Source organism: Folsomia candida, unplaced genomic scaffold (genome assembly GCF_002217175.1).
Source record: "Folsomia candida strain VU population unplaced genomic scaffold, ASM221717v1 Fcan01_Sc001, whole genome shotgun sequence".
Taxonomy (NCBI): domain Eukaryota; kingdom Metazoa; phylum Arthropoda; class Collembola; order Entomobryomorpha; family Isotomidae; genus Folsomia; species Folsomia candida.
The window spans coordinates 17,733,600-17,755,331 of NW_019091193.1; the positions used below are offsets into that span (position 1 = coordinate 17,733,600).

At 37.8% G+C, this 21,732-nt stretch overlaps 1 protein-coding gene across 7 annotated transcripts; it reads left to right on the top strand.

Moving 5' to 3' along the window:
- The first annotated feature begins 1 nt into the window (after window position 1).
- LOC110842384 lies at window positions 2-21,522 on the top strand. Of its 7 annotated transcripts, none has more exons than XR_004833617.1 (12): window positions 5-140; window positions 3,764-5,691; window positions 12,823-13,194; window positions 14,343-14,361; window positions 14,467-14,577; window positions 14,736-14,998; window positions 15,159-15,314; window positions 15,460-15,720; window positions 16,456-16,475; window positions 16,586-16,701; window positions 17,400-19,241; window positions 19,851-21,522. XR_004833617.1 is itself a non-coding variant. In XM_035846241.1 (12 exons), exons 3-12 carry the CDS (start codon window positions 5,445-5,447, stop codon window positions 17,422-17,424), a joined length of 1,590 nt encoding a protein of 529 aa, XP_035702134.1. In that variant the 5' UTR covers window positions 5-140; window positions 3,764-3,948; window positions 4,966-5,444; the 3' UTR covers window positions 17,425-21,522. The 7 variants fall into 7 exon arrangements, 4 of the variants coding, with proteins under 4 accessions (XP_035702135.1, XP_035702134.1, XP_035702136.1 ...); XM_035846241.1 differs by having other exon boundaries at window positions 3,764-3,948; window positions 4,966-5,691; window positions 17,400-21,522; XM_035846242.1 differs by having other exon boundaries at window positions 2-140; window positions 4,966-5,691; window positions 17,400-21,522.
- The last annotated feature ends 210 nt before the right edge of the window (window positions 21,523-21,732 follow it).

Here is a 21,732-nt window from a genome sequence, read left to right on the forward strand (position 1 = left end):
AGCCATCCGCTGCTGTTTTCTTAGGTCTTTTTTTGCACAGTTGCCGCAAATAAGTTCGGCATGATCTTCTTCTAAACTAAAATAGGTTATCACCATCATCGTTCATCATGCTCAACTGGAGTCGTTCCTGATTTAATAAGGTAATAATTTACATGAGTTTATATACATATCCCATCCCCGATTCTGAAGTTAAAGTAAAATGCTCATTTTATTATTTACCACTTACTCAAATCCTAGATCATAAGCGATAGCATAATGAATAATATTTCATTATTTACATTATGTAGCATAAATAGTGTTGGTAATACTATGTAATATCACAAATAGAGAGATCTGCTAAACCTAAAGAAAGTAAGCCGTGCACGGGATCATGTTACACTGATAAATTGCTTCTGCTACTGGGATCTTGAATCTGACCACTTTCACTAAAGTTTCACATTATCTGAATTTTCCTGAAAACTTTTGATGATGATTACACTACAAATGCATCTTCATACATAGTTTGCTTGACTTTGTTTATAAGACGAATTAATTGCAACTTGCGGCCTCCGTCGACTTGCTCGAGTAAGTGAAAGTTTGTCATTCACAAGTTGGGACGAGGATGGAGCAAGTGAGGAGGTCCTCCCAGACCATTATTACAGTGGCAGCTTTCTCGGAATCCTTCGGGTAATTTTGGCCGTGAGTCAAGTCTGGAGAGAGGAGAGGCCGTTTTACTCTCACATGAATGCGGTGGTGAGGATGTTGTGTGTGCCCGGCGATCCTGCCTGCTTTCACCCAATCCACCACCAGCACCGACTGATCCCTGTTGTAACTTTCTCGTGCGAAATCCTTCCAATACCAACTTGCTCTGACTGGTGGCTGGGTGGGTCGGATTCTTTCTTCCTCCAATTCCGCTTTCTCCGTCAGATGTGCATTGCTGGCTTTGTGGGAAATTATAGGAAAATGGGTGAGAGCCAAAACGATATAATGATATATATATGTAGGCCACAAGGCCGTATAGTTCTTGTAGTGAGTTGAGTGGTTGACTTGCTTTCTAGAGCTGCTATGTTGCATTATAACCTGACAGTCGTGACAACGCTGATGAGAGATGCTCCTCTCTTCCTCTCTCGTCAACCACATTGCCTGCTTGCGGCTATATTAAGACTTTTTGATCAACTTTCCATTCGAGTGAAATGAGAGGAATCTGATTCCTCAGATTAGGCACATTTGTCATCATAAAACCATGGAACTTTGGGGAGAAGGATCCTTTAGATGGAAATGACTTGTGAAATATAAAATATTTTCCAACAATTTTCAAGCATGGGAGTCGATGCAGATATACATACTTACATTTGTACACAGTAGTATATATGTATGAAGGTATGTGCATACACCTACCTGCTGCCCTGTCCTGCTAATCACATTTGTTTGATTCGCAGCATTTATGTCATTCCATCATAATCATCAAGTTAGGTGGACGAGTGGTGGTTGGGAAAATCGTAGTATGGGAGCAACCAAGGTGTGAATAGTTGAAAGCACAGTCTCATGTGTCCGGTTGTGGCTAACCTGAGGTAGCTTGGAATTTGTGGTAAATGTCAAGTAGCAGAGTTCTGAGAAAGGAGTGTGTAAGTAACCCAATCCAGCGTTCACTTTCCTTCACCGATTCAGATGAGATGAACTTGAGGTCTGCAAGTTGGACGAAAGGAGAAGGAAGCATCCAGGAAAAGCAGTCATTCGACGCATCGTGGATATGGGGAAAGATCTCGCCGAGAATGTGAGTGAAATGTGTGTGTGTGTCGAAGAGAAAGGAGGTGGAGGATAGTGAGTGAGTAGTATGTATGTAGTAATAAGGATAAGGCGACGAGAGTAAAAGTGGTTGAATTGGATGTAGGTTGGAGAAGACTGATAATAATTTTTGGAAGAGTTGGGTCGGTCCTAATGCGGAAATGTATCCACGTTCATGCATATATCCATCTACCCATATCTAAATATATGTATATATATTCCGCTGCCTGGTTGGGCCTTAGCTAGAGAGAGAGGAACTGGGCTATACGAGAATAACCTGAATAATGGCGATGGAGGAGATGGTAAGCGCTCCCCTGAGTTGTGGAGGGTTTTGTTGGGTGGTGGTCGTCGTATTGATCAGGCGAGAGTCAATATCTTAAGACCTTAAGACATATTCAGAAAGAGAACTCTGAGTCTCGGCCCGAGTAATATCTCCTCCACCATCCTGCCCATGCTCCACCCCTCCCTCCGAATCGGGTTCCGGAGCATAACCGACCCGGGCAATCTCACTCCTTTCTCCATTCCTCTCTTCTCTGGCGAATAACGAGACCACCAGCCTTGGCGCACCATTGTCGTCGTCGTCCTCTCCTTGTTGCTATTCTCCCTCCCGTTATCCCGTTATGCTCGTGTTGTGCTATGCCATGTTCGTCGCGTCTAAATTCGTGCTTATAAAAATACATGAGGGAGAGAATGGAGAATACTGATTCTGAAAGCATGGATAGAGTTGATGGAATAGTAGAAACGACGAATGTGTCCAGCAGCCAGATCACCCAGTCCAAGTAAAGTATGTTATGTAGATATGCATAATAGGAGGGCCTACATACGTTCAAGATTTCTTCTCACTATTCTCGCTTCTTTCACCCAGCAGCAGCAGCAAGCAGGAGTTGTACTAACTCCAAGATCTTCACCACCAGTAAGAAGGGGGCATACAGGACAGGAGTAGTACAAGTTAAACTCGGTCGGATTGTTCTCGCTTTCCTTCCAACCAGAGTCTCTGCCTGCCTGCCTTTCGCCCTCTCTCTCTCTCTCTCTCTCTCTCTCTCTCTCTCTCTCCTTCTTCTTCCTCTTCGGGTTGTTCTTGGTTGAGTCGGCCCGTCGTCAGTCCGCTCAGTGAGTCCCACACGCCGAAGGTCTACTACTGCCTGCCATCGACGAGGCAGACCTATAACACGCTGAAACTGCGAATACTTGTGAGCCCCACCAACCACACCACCACGGCACACCATTATTATCCATCCACACACAGTCTGTGTCCCATGTTCAGTCTGTGGAATAATATTTCTGCCCATTCTACATGAGAGTAGAAGTGAAAGAAGAACAAAGCTGCGGGAGGAAAGCAGTGCCGTCGGAACATCCATCCCCAAAGTGTTCCAACCACGACTACTGCTACTAAAGTTACCTTCACTTCTTTCACATTTACCTATCCCATTAAAGATAGAGTAAATCCAAATCCTTCTTTTTCTTCTTCTTCTTCGTCTTCTTCGTCTTCTCCTCTCTTCTTCATCCATCCCAGATCATCGAATCTAATGCATCCCACAAACTCTACTTTCTCCATCCATTCTTAACAAATACCTCACTTTCACCTTCCCTTTAACCAACTTCCACCATTCCTGCTGCTTGGTGCCGTGAATTTTTCTTGCTCAGTTATCTTCAGCTGCGATTTACTGCTACTCTCTCTCTCTCTCTACTTTCCATCACATTGTGAAAATTCATTGCCAAGCCAAACCAAAATGAGCAAAATGAATGTTTTACGTTGATTCGTCCTCTTTAACTAACCAACTCAAAGTGCAACTGTAACTTTTCACAGACCAAGATAGCTACAACTTGAGGTCTCAGTTTTTGTGCAATTTTAAAGAAACTAGTCGGCTCACGTCATGTCATAGGTATAACTGCTATCACTTGGTTTTGCCTTTACATATGTGTTTTGCGATGCAGCTAAATGGGATATACATAACTGTTGTTTGTTAATTCCAAACTTTGTCTAATTCTTCTCGTGCAGAATCAGCCGCCCTTTCTCCTTTCCCCTTCGATGTGTGCCAAGATCTGGGCTGGGGCCGCAAAAGTAGAATAATGGGAAATATTGTTGCGTGGTGAAAGTGTGAGGTGAATGGAAGGAACTACATAATTTGCTGGACACCGGCTACTGGACTAGCAGACTGAGGGACGGAAGGATATACATTTCAAGTCAGTAACATTTGTTTGTCAGGATTTTTCGTCAAAATAAAAAAACTTTCCGATTTCAAAATTAACGGAATGCTCGTGGACGACAACGGTCCAAAGATTGGGTGGCTACAGCAGCGGGAAGTGTGTGTGTGACGTGACATTGTTTCATGAACATGCCATTATCTCCTCGTGAATCGATAATGTATGGGAGGTAACGCAAAATGAGGTAGCAAACTTTATCTGTCACCACTTAGGGACGTCGACTGTTGGCCGTCGTGGTCTGTTGAATTAAACAGTCGCCTGGCACACCACTGACTCTTTTTAGAATATCCAATTTGTGTGGAAAGGAAGAAGAGGGAGCTATATGATTAGCTGGGTCTCGGCTGTTCGGCTCGGGTGAAAGTTTTTATTGCAAAGTGAAAGTCGATCAATACAATTACGTATTGCTTAATTCGCCACACATTGGATTAAAGTGAGCTTGATAAGTTAAAAGTTGGCTCAGTATATCACAAAGGAAAAAGTTGCTGAAATTTTTCGTCGACGTTAGAAATTTGAACTTTACAGAAAAATATAACAGCTCATTATCGCCATTGATATTAAATGTGGGTCACTTTGGGAACATTTTTATTTCACACCGGTTGTTTCTTCGGTGAAGTAGTTGGCTAAAAGGGCAATCAAAAATAATAATATTAACGCCGACGTGTATTATCTACAGGTGCTATTTCGGCTATTAATGAATATTCGCTCGAGTTTGCAATTCTGAAATTCCAATGGCCTTAGTGTGTGAAGCGTTGCCAGATTGGTAGTCAACGTCGTCGTAAAATATTGTGCCAGAGTTAGAACATTTAAAACTGTTTCAACCATATTGACCTCCCACACGACGACATAATAATAATAACATAGTGTGCATCTGTATACAACTCTCTGCCTCGCTGTAGTCTTTAAACCGTGCTCTTAATCAATAAAATTTAACCCTTTCTCATTTTTACATTCAACTTCCCTGCAGCTAAAAATCGAATATTATATTAATAATTCCAGAGGGAAGAAACGACACGGTTTAATTGTCTCTCTGTCTGTGAGGGGTTAACGTTTTCCGGAAAGCAAAAAAATGGAGCTGCATTTATCATGACCCTCCTCGTACAAAACAGTTAATCAGGTACAGGAGGTGAAAAGAAAGGTCTGAGGAATAACCAATAAGTTTGCTATCTCAAGTCAACGTTCAACGGATATTACTTCTGCTGCTGCCAACTGCCATACAATTGAACCTAGCCTACACAAGGCCGAATTTGTCATCAACAACCCCCACATCTCGAAGAAGCAAGAAGCAATCAAACTAAACCGCAAATTCTTGACCATCATCGATGAAGTCTGTTCCATTGATCGTGTGAAAGGATCTGCCGCCTTGGTGAAAATTAGTGTTGATGATAAACGGGGCGTAATTAATCGTATATCGTACGTACCGTATACGCGCCCATCATCCACCTATTCTTCACCTCGTGAATCCTCCAAATCCAATTATGAGCATCCAAAGAAGAATGGCCAGCGAATTCAGAACTCAATGCTTGCCGTCGCCCACCACCAACGACACTGCCTTCATATCCCCTACTTCCAATAATTCTTCAGCAAGTTCGGGTACGAGAAAGAGAACAAGAATTCCACCGCCACCATCATCAACGTCCGGCGGAAGAATGACATTGTTCACATTAATTTATATATCCTTGGCTGTCATAATCCTCTTTTTGTCACCAAGTGCTTATGCAGACGGTGAGTACACTTTTCAATTTCTACTTTTATGTACCAATAAGTATGTCTACGCTTCCAATTATATTTGATTTTGTGGATTTCTTTTCGAGGTAGGAGGATAATAACTCGTCTACTTTTCTTTATGTATATATTGCCTTTTCATTCACTTGTCACACTCCATATAAGTATTTCATAGTTGCTAATATAGCTCTAAAAAGATTACAAAGCTGTAGTTGTAATATCAGTAGTACCCGCAAGCAACCGTTGCAAATTAAAGTCTGATGAGAAAAGATACATAAATATATATTTACATAGCCACAATACCATAAAGAACCCTGCACATGTATAGTTTTCGTTTTTCCACTCTGTGAAATGCAATTAGTGTCGTGGTCAATATGCAAGTTTTGGTGCTTGGGCTGTCATCAGTTTCCAACCCGATTCTTGGACAAAGATTTTTTTGTCGGTTGGTAGGTCATTCTGGTGGAGAGGATAAGTCGTTAAAAGTAGGAAGAGAAATAAATATGCGTGTGTGCTTGGTGGTGGTGGTGGTGGTGAAAGTAGACGGACTACTAGAAGCAGTCTATCTGTCTGTTACACGTTAGACAAAAATAGGAAAGCCTCTTCTGATGTACCTTTTATGCAAAAGTATGAGATGGGATAAGGTATTTGTACTACACGAAATCAATATCTCTCCTGGTCTGAGAGATATGCATGTGTGTGCAAAATTGTGCCAGTTGCCGACTTTAGCTCCAGGGACTCTGTTCTCTTCCACTGCTGCTCACTTCCAACCCATGTTTGTATGGGTGGGGTTTCTGGTACGAGTGAAAGTTCAACATGCATGCTTTCACCCTACACCACCACGACTCTCTCCCACCATGCTCAACCAAAACTTGGCAAGAATATAGCAGCATCTCCATCCACCACTCTCTCTCCTCACCCTGCCTGCCTGCCTCTCAGCCAGCTATGTACTTTCACAAAACTATTATAAGAAGAGAACTGATTTCTCACCCATTGTCGTCTCCTTTGGTATTAATGCAGTAATAGTTTATCGCACACGAGGATGCTCTTTGCTCGAGAAATTGGCTCTCAAGTCCAGATGTGAGCCGCCTGTGCTGCTACACACTCCGACACTCCTCCGTCAGTTCTGTTCAGATTGGACATGTATAACTGTATAAGTACATATGCAACGTACGTCTCCATATACATCCTAACAATGAAATACTAGAATCAGACTACATATTTTTGGCTGAAATATCAAAATAATTCTATCTTGCATATCAAAGAAACAGTTAATAGGAGCAAAAATAGGATATTTTCAATGAACTCTGTAATATCAGTTTTTTGCAATGCTGAGTATAATTGTAAGTAATTGGTTCAGTAAACTCTATGCAAACATTTATTATGTGTTGTTTGTGACCCATTTTTTCTGTTTTTTTTCTGTAGACATGACACTTTTTAAGGAAGTATGCAATAAGATTGAGGAACGTGTGTATTTACTTTTATATCCTTATTGATATACGATACATACCTTTTCACCAAGATAATAAGACGTATCGATCTATCCCTTCTTCACAAGTCGTACAAAGAAGGAAATGTATTGAACAAGTAAAACATGTTTTTTAGCACTGAGCTGACAAAAGATCTAAACTAACCTGACTTGTCTCAGTTTTCACTATTTATATTCACTTACTATTATATGCCTTTATTTGCTCATTGAAAGTTTTTGTATGTTGTTTTCTCGTCCCTATTTTTCTAGTTTTCTACGCTCCTCACACTCTTTAATAAAGAGGTTGTGCATGAACAAAGTAACAATTCATTCATTCCGCAAGCACTGTTGCAAGTACGAGGAATATTATTTTGTTGAGGATATTTGGGAGGATATTTAGTGACGTCAAGTTGGCATATTAATCGTACAAGAGGGTACGACTATTTTTAGCAGAGCTGATAGATATTTTCTTGTTATGTAGAAATAAATTTTAGCTCAATCATGACACACAACACTTGATTTGGAAAATAAGATTATGCTAAATAATGCAACATAATCTTATTTTAATTCTTATTTACAATTCCCTTACACACAAACAACTAATGAACCAACAAACACTCGGATTTTATTTCTTCTTTCATTTTGCATGATAAATAGTGTGCAATTTTTGTTGTGCAATTTAAACTCTAGTGTATTACCTGTGTATTTACCAGAACCAAGTCATGCATAATAAATACCCGAATTACAATTTATACACAAATATATATGCATGTACACCCCGCTTATATGCATAGGTATTCACCTGGAATAGATATGCATGCATGTTACTTTGGTTCACAATGAGTTGAATGCGCCTGAATTTTTTAAAATTATTTTTTCAGTGGACAGTTTCTACGAGTTACTATGTAAATGTGAAGCTCTGCTCCATTCTCATCAAAGATGATAAACTAAACTACGTACATTACATACATAAGCATCATCCATTAGTTAGTTGGATGAACTAATGAGTTTGTTTCAAAAATCATAAAGTTTATACTTGGCAATAGATGTTCCATGAATTCAAAGTCCTTTAAATATCATTCCACCTTCAAATTACATATTGTTTTTCGTACAAGATTCCTCGATTACTTCCATATGCAAATTGTTGGAATACACCCAATCCTTTTTGTAGTAATGTAATCAAACTGTCATGGTGTGCTTGCCGATCTAACTTTTCAACATGTTCATCTACATTTGTAGAATTAACTCATGACTTGGGTGAAGATCGAAATTTAGAATTTGAAAGTGAAATGGGCGTTGCATACTCGCCACGTAACCCGAAGTGGTATGTTTTTCTGTAGTCGGATATTTTAACTTGCTCGCAATCTGCCATGGTTGCTGTTTACTTGTGATTTAAATCTCCGTTTACTGACAACTGGCGTTTTCAGCCCTATTTCCCATTAGATACCACGTACTAGAAATTATTTTGGAAGCTGCAGCAGTCACATTTGAGATAGCCTCCCGAGTTAACGGATTTATTAGTGTACCGGGTGTTGTCCGCTCCCACAGACAATGCGTCTTACCAGTGCTCGTGGAAAGCAAACTTAAATCCTTTGTTTAACATTCATATTTGTACAATTTGTATCTGAAATGCGAGGTTGACGTATGCATGATGAGCTGATGACGTACCTTCGCCTTTCACTTTGGATGGCTGGTAAACTAGGGATAGTTAGTCGAAGGATCAAGGCAAAATTGGAGTCCTTGCATACTCTGACTGAATCTATATCGTAACTAATTTAGTTATGACTCTTATGTACATACATTTTCCGTGCGAATGACGAATGTGAGTTGGAAACCTGTTTAAACATGGGAAATATTTTAAACATTTTAAACCAAATCATGTCAACTATTTTTCATAATGACAACGTTGTAAATTGATATTTCCTCAGCAGGTTAAAAATGGAGCAAGTAAAACCTACGCTGATTAAAACCAACAATGATTCGTTCTTCAATTACACCACAAGCACATACATATGCAGTTAGTTTAGTCAATGATACTATTGTGGTATTCAACCCAGGAAAGTGCACACATTTGCATACGTTACTGATGTAATACGTGACTCGAAGAGTATAACTGATTGCTAAACTGAATCTCCTTGGGGAAGCTTGAAAAAGAAAGTAGGAAAATGTGTGTATTATGGTTGATGGCGCTGCAAGTACTTAGGATTAGTTTACACACATGAGCATTAGTTGTGAGTTTTAGCTGGCTAAGGTGTGCGAGTCGAGGTTTTCGATTCTAGATTTATGTCTTTGCCGTGGCGGTACTATGTGTGATTAATGGTTTTATTATGTGACCGCAGTCCTCTCATTCTTTACGGTATGCAGTTCATTTATGTATGCTTACACGCCGTAGCGTAGGAACAGGGCACCAATCAGGTTTATTTGATCGTATATTTGTGGGTTTGGGACCAATATCTTTATGGTTCTATGCTTTCTCCAGCCAATGGGCATATTCTTGTACGCAATGACCTTTTGTCGCTATGTACATACGTGCTCCTTACTGTGCCATATTTCAACTTGACACTTGTTCTTAATTATGTTTGACAACTAGCCGTAATCGATTCATGAATACTCATCCTCATTGAATTGGTTGTTGTTGTGTGTAATATGAGTGGAAAGGCAGTTATTTCCGTGCTTACTATTGTAGCACAATTTGGCCAAACTTGCGATTTCGAGCACATTGTCAGATTTGAAGAGTTTATGGTAATATATCTTAGGTCACGTACTTTTTGCAAGTACGTGAATGTTGTATGTACATACGTATTTTGTTTGCGATACGTGTCGTGTCAACATTTACCAACTTTGCAAGTTAGTAAATGTTGACACAGTTGAGGACACTGAAACTGAAAATCTAATCTTATTTCGACAAGTGGAAATGCTTTTGGTCTGAATACCAATTAGCTATGAGGATCATGGCATCTGACATGTTCTGCTGTGGTTGGTGGTGTGCTTTTAGAAGCGAAATGAAACGACGGTCGAGAGTTTGGTAGCCAGCAGCCAAATATCCAGAGATAAGATATATGTACTCTCAGATGCAGTCAGATATATGCTATTTTTAATGGTATCATCATCATCATCCAATCTTATCAGTTCGTCGTCAGCTCTATAGGATTATGGTACGAGAGCCATTATCTTGCTTTCTTCTGGAATATAGATAGTCTATAACGGGGTGCATTCTTGGCAATAATTGAACACTTGGATTATTGCGGATCTGTTGAAAATCCTTCCCTTGTTATACCAGTTTTATTCTGTTCTGTAAGCTCAATTTATTCTTAACGAGCATCGACATCCATCCATCGAGGCAAGCAGGCAGGCAGGATGGAGCTGTTGCGACTGTTGCGGGTCTTGCAAGATCTGCTGCGGGGATGTAAGGAGAGCATATCACTGAACGTATTCGGTGAGCTTCGACAACAGCTTCTCGTTTCCTTATAGGTAGCCAGAGAGCTGCTTATCCGTATTATCATCATGATTCCGCTGTTTCTTTTAAGCCGACATAGATCAATGACTAACCATTCTGAAAGAAGAAGCATCAACCACAGGATAAGTTGATAGTCGTGTCCCGCACTATATAAATACAATGAAACATGCATATCTGCGCAACTCAAGCAGTTGATCATTCATCCATTGTTCCAATTCTAACTGTGACGTGGATATTGCGAAACGGAATCCGATTGAAACGAGTCCAAATTATCCAAATCACCGAAACGTCAAAAATTAGACAACTCTTGGATTGTTTCGCATTAGTCTCTGACGGATAGCTTTCTTAATTTTAAACATCACTACTCTAGTCATTTCATACGGGTAGCTAGTAAAATGGGTGTCACTAACTTTCTCAATTCGCGTACTCAAATAATCAAATCGAAAATGTACACATATTTGCATAAATTGTTAAAATTCCATACTTTGGCAGTTTTTGTCTGTCTGGTTACTGATTCTAAAGTTTTGGGTCTTTGTGTTTATTCACTCTCTTTTTCTGTAATTGTCGCATCTAAATATAGGCTTGATTTACTATAACCAGTGAAATTTTTTCATAAGTGTGGAGTCAATTCATGCACACTTTGACATGGCAAGCTTTATGTTTCTTCCTTCAGCGAAATGTGATGTAGGCAAGCACCACTGCACTGTGAATGTAGATAATTTATTATTATACTAAACTGAATCCCCCTGCTGTGAAATTGTAGCCAGGAAAACTGTTGTACTGGAGCTCAAACTTTGGCACGTTAAATTTAATTATCCATAAAAATACAAGTAGAATACTGTGTTTTGGCTTTAATTGTTATTTATATAAACGTCTATATGTATTTTAATGGCAAAAGTCACTCGTAAACTCGTGATAGTGGTAATAATTTCCTTTGGCATTTTCGGTCCACGGACAATGCATAAGTTCAGTGCGTATTCTATTGGTTTTTAGTATTCGAGACTACACGTTAAAAGTCATCGATTTCATAAACAAAGTAACATCTCTTGACGGTATGGTAGCCGTGAATTGTAGAACCTTGCTTCATTTTTCCTAAATCTTTACCTAAGCCATGGGGTTGTAGCTCGGAGTAGTACGTACGCATTGGTAATATTTGTTTTAAGGCATACTTATAATGCTTCACTCGTTTCTCCTTGTACGAAAAACATTTATACGTGCATATATGCATAGGCAGTAGTATTACTAGTGTTTCTCTACTACATACACACAGTGGGAGAAAGTCAAGGTATGTTTAATAAACATGCCTTGTTGCTTGTTATTGCACATTCGTGTGGTTTGCATTTCAGCGATGGCATAGAAATGAATGTTATGAAACTATTATGATGCTATGCTAAAAACACACGATTCTGATTACAGCTGAATGAAACAGTGTTCAATGTTGAGCAAAGTGCACGGAAACTTTGTTCTAAGTATGGGAAACATTTGTTTTTAATATTTGATGATCATGGGTAAGGTCTAGGCTCAAATTGAAAAAGTGGTCCCATTGAAAAATTCATGTTCTCAGCTCTTGATTTTGGTATTCATGCAATATAGGATCTAGATATAGAAAGCCATCCAATATCTTATTTAGTTGTGTAATTGATGCCGATGATAATCCAATTGGGGTGTTAGCTATTATAAGTTTAGCTACAATTTTAATGTATGGTTATCATTATCACTTTATCTATATTAAAAGTATGTTGTCACTTTTCCCTTGTTTACTGTTTTTTGTGACTGAAAGATGGACGTATTGTTGCTTTTATTTATGTTGGGAAAGTTTCTGTTGAATGTCTGTTATTATATCATATGCGTGCCTCAACTTGTTTCGCCCGAACTTCTATAGTTGTACTTTGCAAGCAGCAGTTTAGTTAATAAGGGGCATGCCTACAGATAAATAGGTGAACGTAAAAATAAAATATTTCTCAGTTGTTTTCACGATTATCACCACACATATTTTTTGTATGTATGTAGTAACTAACAAAGAGACGCCAAACATATATGTAATATACACAAATTAAATACACTTGACGCTTATTTTAAATTTCGCATCGACTTGTTTTGAGCTACAATTGTTTTTTTGTGACCTATTTTTTAATTAATTGATTTGTATTTGTTGAAATGAGAAAGGCGGAGGCTTATTCATTGTGGTCTGGTGGTGTGTTACATATAGGTTGCACCCCCTTGTTCCTCTTGCGGAATAGCAACGGGACTGAAGAAGGACCTCTGTTAAATAATTATGATGAAGACTCGAAAAATGAAGTGATGGTTAGAGAGGGGGCGTCTTTCACCCTAAGTTGTGACCTAAGTCGCTTTCACAACTTGAAGTGGATGCTTAATGGCAGAGAAATAACTCCTCAGATTCAGGATGAGTTGGATATATTTGTTGAGACTGGAAGAGAGACGGATGGCTATATATATAGTGAACTACTTGTGGTTAATGCCTCGACTAAATTCCATGTCGGCGAGTACAAATGTACGCCGGTTTGTCTCTCTTCCAGCCGTGTTGGAGCAAACCATGGTGTCAAGGTCACAGTGAGCATTGGTTAGTCAGATTCAGATTATATACCTTTCTCTCAAACCTAAGTACTTACTACTTAACACGGATTCCCATAATTGAGTCGCTGCGAGTTAACTCTGAACGCCGCTGCTTTTTGTTTGTTGTGCGCTGAGTGTTTGGTATAACGCTTGAGAACAGTGCGCACCCTCAGACGTTTTTTCTCTCCCACAAAAAAAAGAAACAAAGCAAAAAATAGGCTCATTTTTAGTTGTTTTCCAGACTTTGCAGTATTTCAGAGTAGTTGTTTTAATATCACGTTCTTAATGTTTATTACCATTTCACTCCCAAATAATATGTCGACCCTAATTTCGTAATTTTGTTTTTACTCTAATTCTCCTGACGAAGAGTAAACTGCGTTAAAATGGAACATCCATGTCCTGTCAAGGTTGGCCTACTTTCACCGTCCCTCTCTCTCGCTCTCACTCTCACACACACGTTCTTTTTCCGTAAAGTAATCTGGTGGCGAGCCGTAGCTTCAGCTTTTTAACAATGACCTAAACTTATTGTTAGGTTTAGTAGTTTCGAAGCAGCAAAATCAACATTACATACAGTCCATATGATAGCCGTTTCAGGTTGCGTTTTACATTTACATAATTCACTCACAACTTGTTCTTTTATTGATCGATTGGATTACTACAAGTCCATGCGAGAGAAAGGTAGACTCAGAGAAATTGTGAGTTGAATGCGTATAATACGGAATACTGCTGAATGGCCAGTGTGTACTCATTTTTATTACACACAACTCTTACATAATTATGAACACGTGGAGTCTGGCCAATTATGAATTACCTTTCGTGAATACAATTTACTTGTGTTGGGTAACATTTGTTTGATGAGGTATGCTTATAATGCTTCACTTATTACTTTCTGTAAGAAAATGTATTTCTGTAAAGTTTTCAGACATATGTAGGACCGCAGAGCTAAATCTTTCTACTACTGACACATTTATAAAATATCCATGTCATTGTCCAGTATTGTGTTTAATATTAATGCATTCTTACCACACACGATAAGCGATTGCTAGCAGGCAGTTGTTAATTTTGTACTTGTATGTGCTTAGAACTAGTGTATTCTCTGATAACTAAACTGAAAGTTTCTATCGGATGAATAAACGTTTTTTTTACATTTTTCAGCTATACCTTTAATGCTAAGGTGAGTTTTAAATCTATAATCATTATTAATAATTAAAAAGTGTTAGTACAGATAATAATACAAATAAGTTTGACGACATACTAATATATATATTTTCCCCCAAAGTACTAATGCCACCCTAAAAAATGGCAAGGAGGTCTATAAGGAGTACGTAGCAAGAGGAAAACACGTCGATATTACATGTACAGCCCCCGTGCCAGATGCTGAGTTGAAGTGGTAAGTGGAACCTTTAGGATGACTCGGTATACTACATATTTACCGATATTTATGCACAAGGGTACAAACTTTGTACAAGTGTATATAATCATAAAACAAATAATTGATTTATAATAATGTGTGGGTGATTGATTGATTAATTTCATTTACATTTACAGGTATAGATTAGTTAATGGGCAACCGGAAGATATGGACAAAGTGTGCGGTGTCCCGGATGTCGAGTTGTCGGATAGAAAGAAGCCCCCCGTGCACTGTAAAGTGAATCGAGATGTTAAAAGCGATTCTGTCATTATCAAACTTGAAATCAAGCGAGTTCGAAAAGAAGACAACGACACACTTGGGACTGTTAAGGACTTCCGTAAATATATGTGCAAGGCCAATAGAGGAAATAATGAGGGAAAGAAGGAAGTCGAGGTGGCCGGTAAGGAAGTTTTTCCTCAAATTACCTACGGAATCACAAGTTATAATATTATATATGAACATATAATAAGAAAGAAAGTGCATAGATTGCATACGAGAGTGTGTATTTATTCTTTCCTCATCTGCTATGCCAATTTATGATTATTTCGAACTAATTTCAGAGCGAGTATCTGCCACCAGAACATTCGACCACCGCGGAGTTATGAGTTTGACGGTGACGGAAGGAGAAAAGCTACAAATTTATTGCGATATTCATGGTGTTAATAGTTCAGACTTTGAAGGTAGTAATCCAAAGGTGGAATTAAAGTGGACAAAAGGTATGAATATCAAAGGTCAACTATGTAAATATGCATCTTAGTTATTGGTAATATTCTTTGGAGACCAGCATGTTCTTTAGAGATGCTGGGAACAAAATAAACTGATAAAAAAATCTTAATCGGTTCAATTCAATTTGATGCACAGATGGGGAGGACTGGAATCCTTACAAGTTTGCCGGACCTGAAGACATTATTAAGATTGGCCGAGTTGAAGAGACCGAAAAGGGCAAACCGTACCGTAGTGGATACAACATCACAATGGCAGAACGAGATCACCGTGGCTTTTATACGTGTTCTCTGGTGAGACGAGATGACAAGTATCAGTCGGATCAGTATGCAGGCCCATCCCTTGAAAAGAAAGATCCGGATAAATCCGTCGAATTTACATACTACGTGCGAGTTAAAGGTAAAGCTTCCAGGATTTTCCTTCCTTCCTTTATTTATTTGACGAAAAATTATGAACCCTATTAATTCGCTCCATTATTAAAGTCATCATAATTGGAGTAGGAACAATTTATTTTGCATTTCATTGGAAATCAAACTACAGACTTTGGCTTCATTTTTTTAGAATCGGTGGATTGTTTCATTTATGTATAGCCTTACTTAATTATTTACGAAGTAAGCGAAGAATTTGCTGTCCCAATGTCCACAGCTCTGCATTTAAAAAGGTCCAACAGTTTAAACTCGCTAGTTACATACACAAAAAAACAAGGGAAATGACGTCTTTGCCCAGAAAAATAGAAATCGATTAGAGTTTGGACTGACCGAACAGGTACCGTGAGCCAACAAGTAAAGGCTTTGTCATTCTGCAGTAACTAAATATGTACTTTCTGGATCAATCCATGTGTAAAAGTTATGCTATGCATTATTGTTACTCCATTCATATGAAACATTTAAAATTTCGAGTCTGACATTCAATTGCATTTCTTGGCAATACAGTACAACTTAACCTGATCCGTTCAGATTTATCTATAGAGTTTAATGCTCACAAATAGTGTCGGCGGGTGTTTAGCAGATAAAAAACAGTTAGCTGTTGTTCCTTGGACTGGGGTTTAAAGACCCGGGACGAATTTGTATTACAGTATGACTTATGCTACTGAAATGCGGTATTAAGATTTTGAATTATTTTTATGCATAACAGATAAGCTGGGAGCCCTCTGGGTAAGTGCTGAAATTTATTTACAATTATTTATCATTATTCTCTGCTATGATACAACATTCTTCATAATGTTCTACATTATCATTGCTCCATTTACTTGCTTTCTTTGCAGCCATTCCTCGGAATATGCGGAGAAGTAATAATCCTATGCGCTATAATTCTGATCTATGAAAAGCGTAAAAGTAAAGCGGAATTAGAAGAGAGCGACACAGACGGGAGCCCGGATCAGTAAGATTTCGAAAATTTGCCCTCTTGTTGCTCAACACGACCGTAGGTTAAAAGTTTAGGTATGTAAACTGTGGTTAGAAGATCCTTTTTTAGATTTTCAACTGTTTATTTAATTCTTTCTCCTCTCTGTAGAAAAAAAACCGCTACTCGTTATCCCCAACGAGAATGTTTGCAGCAGTAGATTGCAAAGTAAACTTTGAATGTCGTTTAGCGCAAACTAATGAATCTATTACATATATTAGCAAAAAATTAGACTTTAGATTTGGGTGAAAGCACAGAGATGACATAACTCGGCTAGCGTGTAGGCGTTGTTGCTGGAATGCTCATTTTGTTGTACACTCCTCTACCCATACTACCTTTAAAAGACGACTTAGAAAACCCCAAGGGGTTCTAGTGCTCTTGCTGACTGCGTTTACGAACTTCTTTACTACTCGAGCTTTCTCTCCTCTCAGTACTTTAGTTGTATCTTGCATTGTAGTATCTATCTTTAATATAGCGTAGTTGCCTTGGGTGAGCCCTGTGTTGTTGCTCACATAGTAGCTGTTAGATTTTACCCATGAGATGTAATACCACCACCTCTAACAACAACAATAGCTCTGCTTAACCGATGCGAATGTTGAGTTAACTGATTTTTTCACAATTTCCTACAAGTCCCCGTTACCATGAGCCTACTTAATCGGTATCTCTATTACTTTCAGGAACAACTCAAATTCAAATGACTAAACCATGGCTGCATTTTTTCATGAAGAGGATTAACCCATTATTATTCTACTAAATATTTTAATGATGTTACATTGGACAACAGGAATCAGCAGTTGTATCAAGAGACATGATAATTTGTCTCTCATATTAAATCAACAGTGAAAAAGAAGCAGAACGTTGAACGTCTACTTGGAGTGATCGATGAACTGGATCCTCGTCTTGCCTTGTTCATGAACTTCTTCATATATAAATATAATATATATATACACACACACACATCGCATGTTGAATTCAAGATTTGAGTGTGAAAATGACTACTATTCGTGAAAAGTATACTTTGTATCCGTTCATGCCATATAATCTACTTTGTTATGAAAGTCAGTATTGTTTCCTTCTTGTGAGTCTCATTGAGACTGTCTCAATTGTATTATTAAAGTTTTTTAACGAGGGAGGGTCGCACCACGACTGGACGACACGTCGTTACAGGATTTTGTTCCTTGCGTGATTTTGACTTCTGTCCTCTTTAACCAAAATATATCCTGCTGGCCGGAGTTTGATCGTGTTCAATTTCTGAACTTTGAAAGTGACAAACGTAACACATTAAGTGTAGTGGTATATATATATATAATATATATATATATATATGTGTATATATATAAATAATATTCCAAGAGATGCTAGTGGGGTAACTTGTTTCATTGCAAACCAAAGGTCAATCATCTAATTACATTTAATAAACTCAGACTAGCGACAACGAGTTCGAAGCTATAAAATACTTAACCAGTAATCATTCGAACCAAATCGTCAACCCTACTACTATAATAACTCTGCCGGCGGACAACACTGCATACACTATCGAACGAACAAAAATCTGTTGTCAATGGAATTGGATGAAGATATTGTCGATTCAACTCGTTTATGTAAATAACTAATCACTCTAACTTTAAAATCGGCAAATTGCGATTTGTATGTAAAAAATGAAGCACATAGTATGGAACAAAGTGTCGCGAGTTGATCTGTTCTCATCTTGACTAACCTTATTGTTCTGACGATAAACGTCGTATGGTAAATATTCAGACAAACTATACTTCGTTCTTGTTGGTGAGATGAGTTGCACAAGCGAACTACATATATACATACATACTCTTCCGTTGTGGGATGATTTATACGATTGTTTCCTCGTAGCCGATTTTCAATCATGAGCAGAGAAAGCGTACCATAGACTAATAAGCTTCAATTTATTCTCCTGTCACACATACATTTCATGTTGTATTTAAAGTACTCCCTTTCACTACTCTTTAACCTTTTGCCTACCGACTCCACTGTTGAATCAATATTCATGTTTCCTCTCAACTATTAGACACTACTGGCTTGCACAAAAGAAAAGAAACTATAATAATAGCACTCGTAGAAAAGAAAGTTACTCCCTCACACCATTGACGACCTTGCAGAGTCTCACTGTCATGTCATACGCAAAAAAACATTAATGTACTTGAACAATTTACACTTGATGCACTCCTGTTAGTTTAGAACTATAAAATAATATCACGTTGTTACCATTGTTGTTGGGCGCATTCCGACCCCAGCAGCAACCTCACATTTGACTTACTCTACCGTTACATATAAAATAGAATCAAAAAGACAAGCTAGACTAGATAATAGTACACGGATGTAGGGTACACTATGCATATATTTATAATAGTTGGATATTAATCAAGTTCGGATTTACTACAAAACAAGATTTTTTCTCTTGGGTTTCGAGTGAAAGTGAGACAGTTGTTGCCACCGTGTGAAGATTTGTATTAATTTTGTATTGCTGCCTGAGTCATGAGTTAACTGTACTGAAGCCATGATATTATTCATTTCCTGAACTTTCTCACATTCTTTCACCTTCATTTTAATTGTACTATGTGAAACTCCAGCATATGTATGTAAATATACATTTATTTGCTTATTCATTCTGCCATTTAGGATTCCCTAACATTTGTGAACTAAATATGCTCTTGCAGCACATTAGAAATGTTTCAATGGACTGATTCTTACCAAAGCATCTTGTTGATTCTCACTCTATAGGTTTTTACCTTGTCCCGAAAAACTACTATTTTTCACTTTATTATAAACCTCCACTCACTGTACACTTGTGTCATTATGCAGAATGTTTTTTACTGTTCGTGTTCAAACCCCCTCTCATCTACTGTAACGCTTGCCTGTAAATCTGCATATTAAACCTAAAGAATTAAACAGCCATCAAGCCGATTGTCTCAAGAATGAACACTTTGTAAAAAAAAAGAAATGTCAAGTTTGCCTCGATATCAGAAAGCGAGCTTGATTGTTTTTCTTACCTGATCTTGACATCCAAAGTAAAATTAGTTCTGATTATGCTCAGTTCGTTAAGATGTCGTGTGAAAGAATGGTTGAGACACAAAAGTTACATGAATGTTTCTTAGATTAAGTTCACATTATGGAAAATAAAATACCGAAAATGCATTTAAGTTGGCTGCTAAGGTAATATTATAAGACAAAACTGCAATATATGTACCTCTTTCCTCTCGTTAATGATGACGACAAGAAGGGGATTAAATATGATTATAGCGGTAGTAACGATTCTGCCAGAAAACATTGATTCTCACATCAGTGTTTTGTATCTTATGCAATTAGTTGATACAATTTAGCAAATCATGAACATTACTCGAAACCGATAATATAAGTGTGCGTGTGTGTGTGTGGGAGCACTTATTCTCAACGAAATTTCATTAATCTTGGTACTATTGAAGGCCTCTAGTCAAGTTTTTTATTTGATATGAATTTTGTTCAGTTGTTCACAAATAAACTGAATTACATCAATTATACAAAAATAAATAACATTGTATAGAAACTCAAATAAAATTGTGATCTCGTCGTAGTTGCTTTCAATTCTTTATTTTTGTACCCAGCCTTCAGTTCATAGCTTTGATTTTTAACTAGTATTGATCATGATTAAGTACTTGCGAGACAAAATAATTTTGACTGTGCTTCAGTTATTTTCTTGCATCCACATCCTACAAATTTCATTTCAAATGATTAATGCCATTTAATTTAAACCAAATTCGAATTGTTTGAATGCTTAACTGCCAGTTGATTTACATCTGTAGACGCTCGTTTGTTGGGTCGAAGAAAGTTATTTTGGGATGTTTCTTTTCTTAGCAAAAAAACCAACAGTCCTTTTAATTTAGTATTGAATTTCCTTAGCAGTGGTGCGTTATGTAAGAATCTGAGGCGCTATGCACACTTGTGTTAGTAAATGTTAGGCTAATTAATGTACTTGTATAAGATGGGATATCGACGGATGAATACTGAACAATCAACGAACTCGCGTGACAAGGAGAGGTTCACTTTTTGGCCTAATTCTTCCATTGACTCAATAACATAAGATTCACCAGTATCCTCTTTTCACTCTTTAAAAAGATTTGATTAGCGTGTTTTAAGTTTCACTGTCGACAACTATTTTACACTTAAAAAGCATTACTGTCTCATTCGGCTGATATTCAAAATGACATTTTCAAGTACCTTCAAATTAAACCATGTGTTTTGCTGTTGAGTGTATGTACATATTTACATATACAAATTTTCGTCGTCAGGATTCATTCATCCATCGATGCTGCCAATTGCCAAACTATCTATTTTGAGTTTTCTGAAAAACCTGTCTCGTCAGACAACTATTTCTAAAATCTTCAAGAAACACACGATACAACATGAAGCAGCTTCCTTACTAAAATTATCTGAAATCTGTAGCCATAAGCAAATAAGGGAGGTCGGTAATGCGTCGCCCAAACAATGAGTAATAATAATAAGTAAGACTAATACCACATACGCCACCAGTTTTTGCTGTAGTAATCATAACTATGCACGATGACTCAGTTTATACATATTTAGCTACACTGTCAATATTATATATTATCGTATAATAAGCACATTACTACAATTAATACTTGTGTAATTATCCCTATACCAACTGAAATGTAGACTTGTCGTTACTATATAAATAAACATGTACATATTTAGATGTCTGTACTACCTTAAATGTAAGGTGTAGCTTCAAAACAAATGCAATCTATTAAACCAAAACGTTAAGTGCTCTACTACACATTACAATTATTTATCTACGTAGAAAAAAACAGAGTTTATAATCATGTATCTTTTAGAACGTTTACTGTGTATATAAATATCTGTGCATATGTAAATATGTATGTACTACTATTACTGGTCCATTCATCATCAACTATTTACTAGACGAGTCGTATCTGTTTTGAAATGTTATTGCTCCGTTGTCCCGGAAGTTGAATCAAGTAG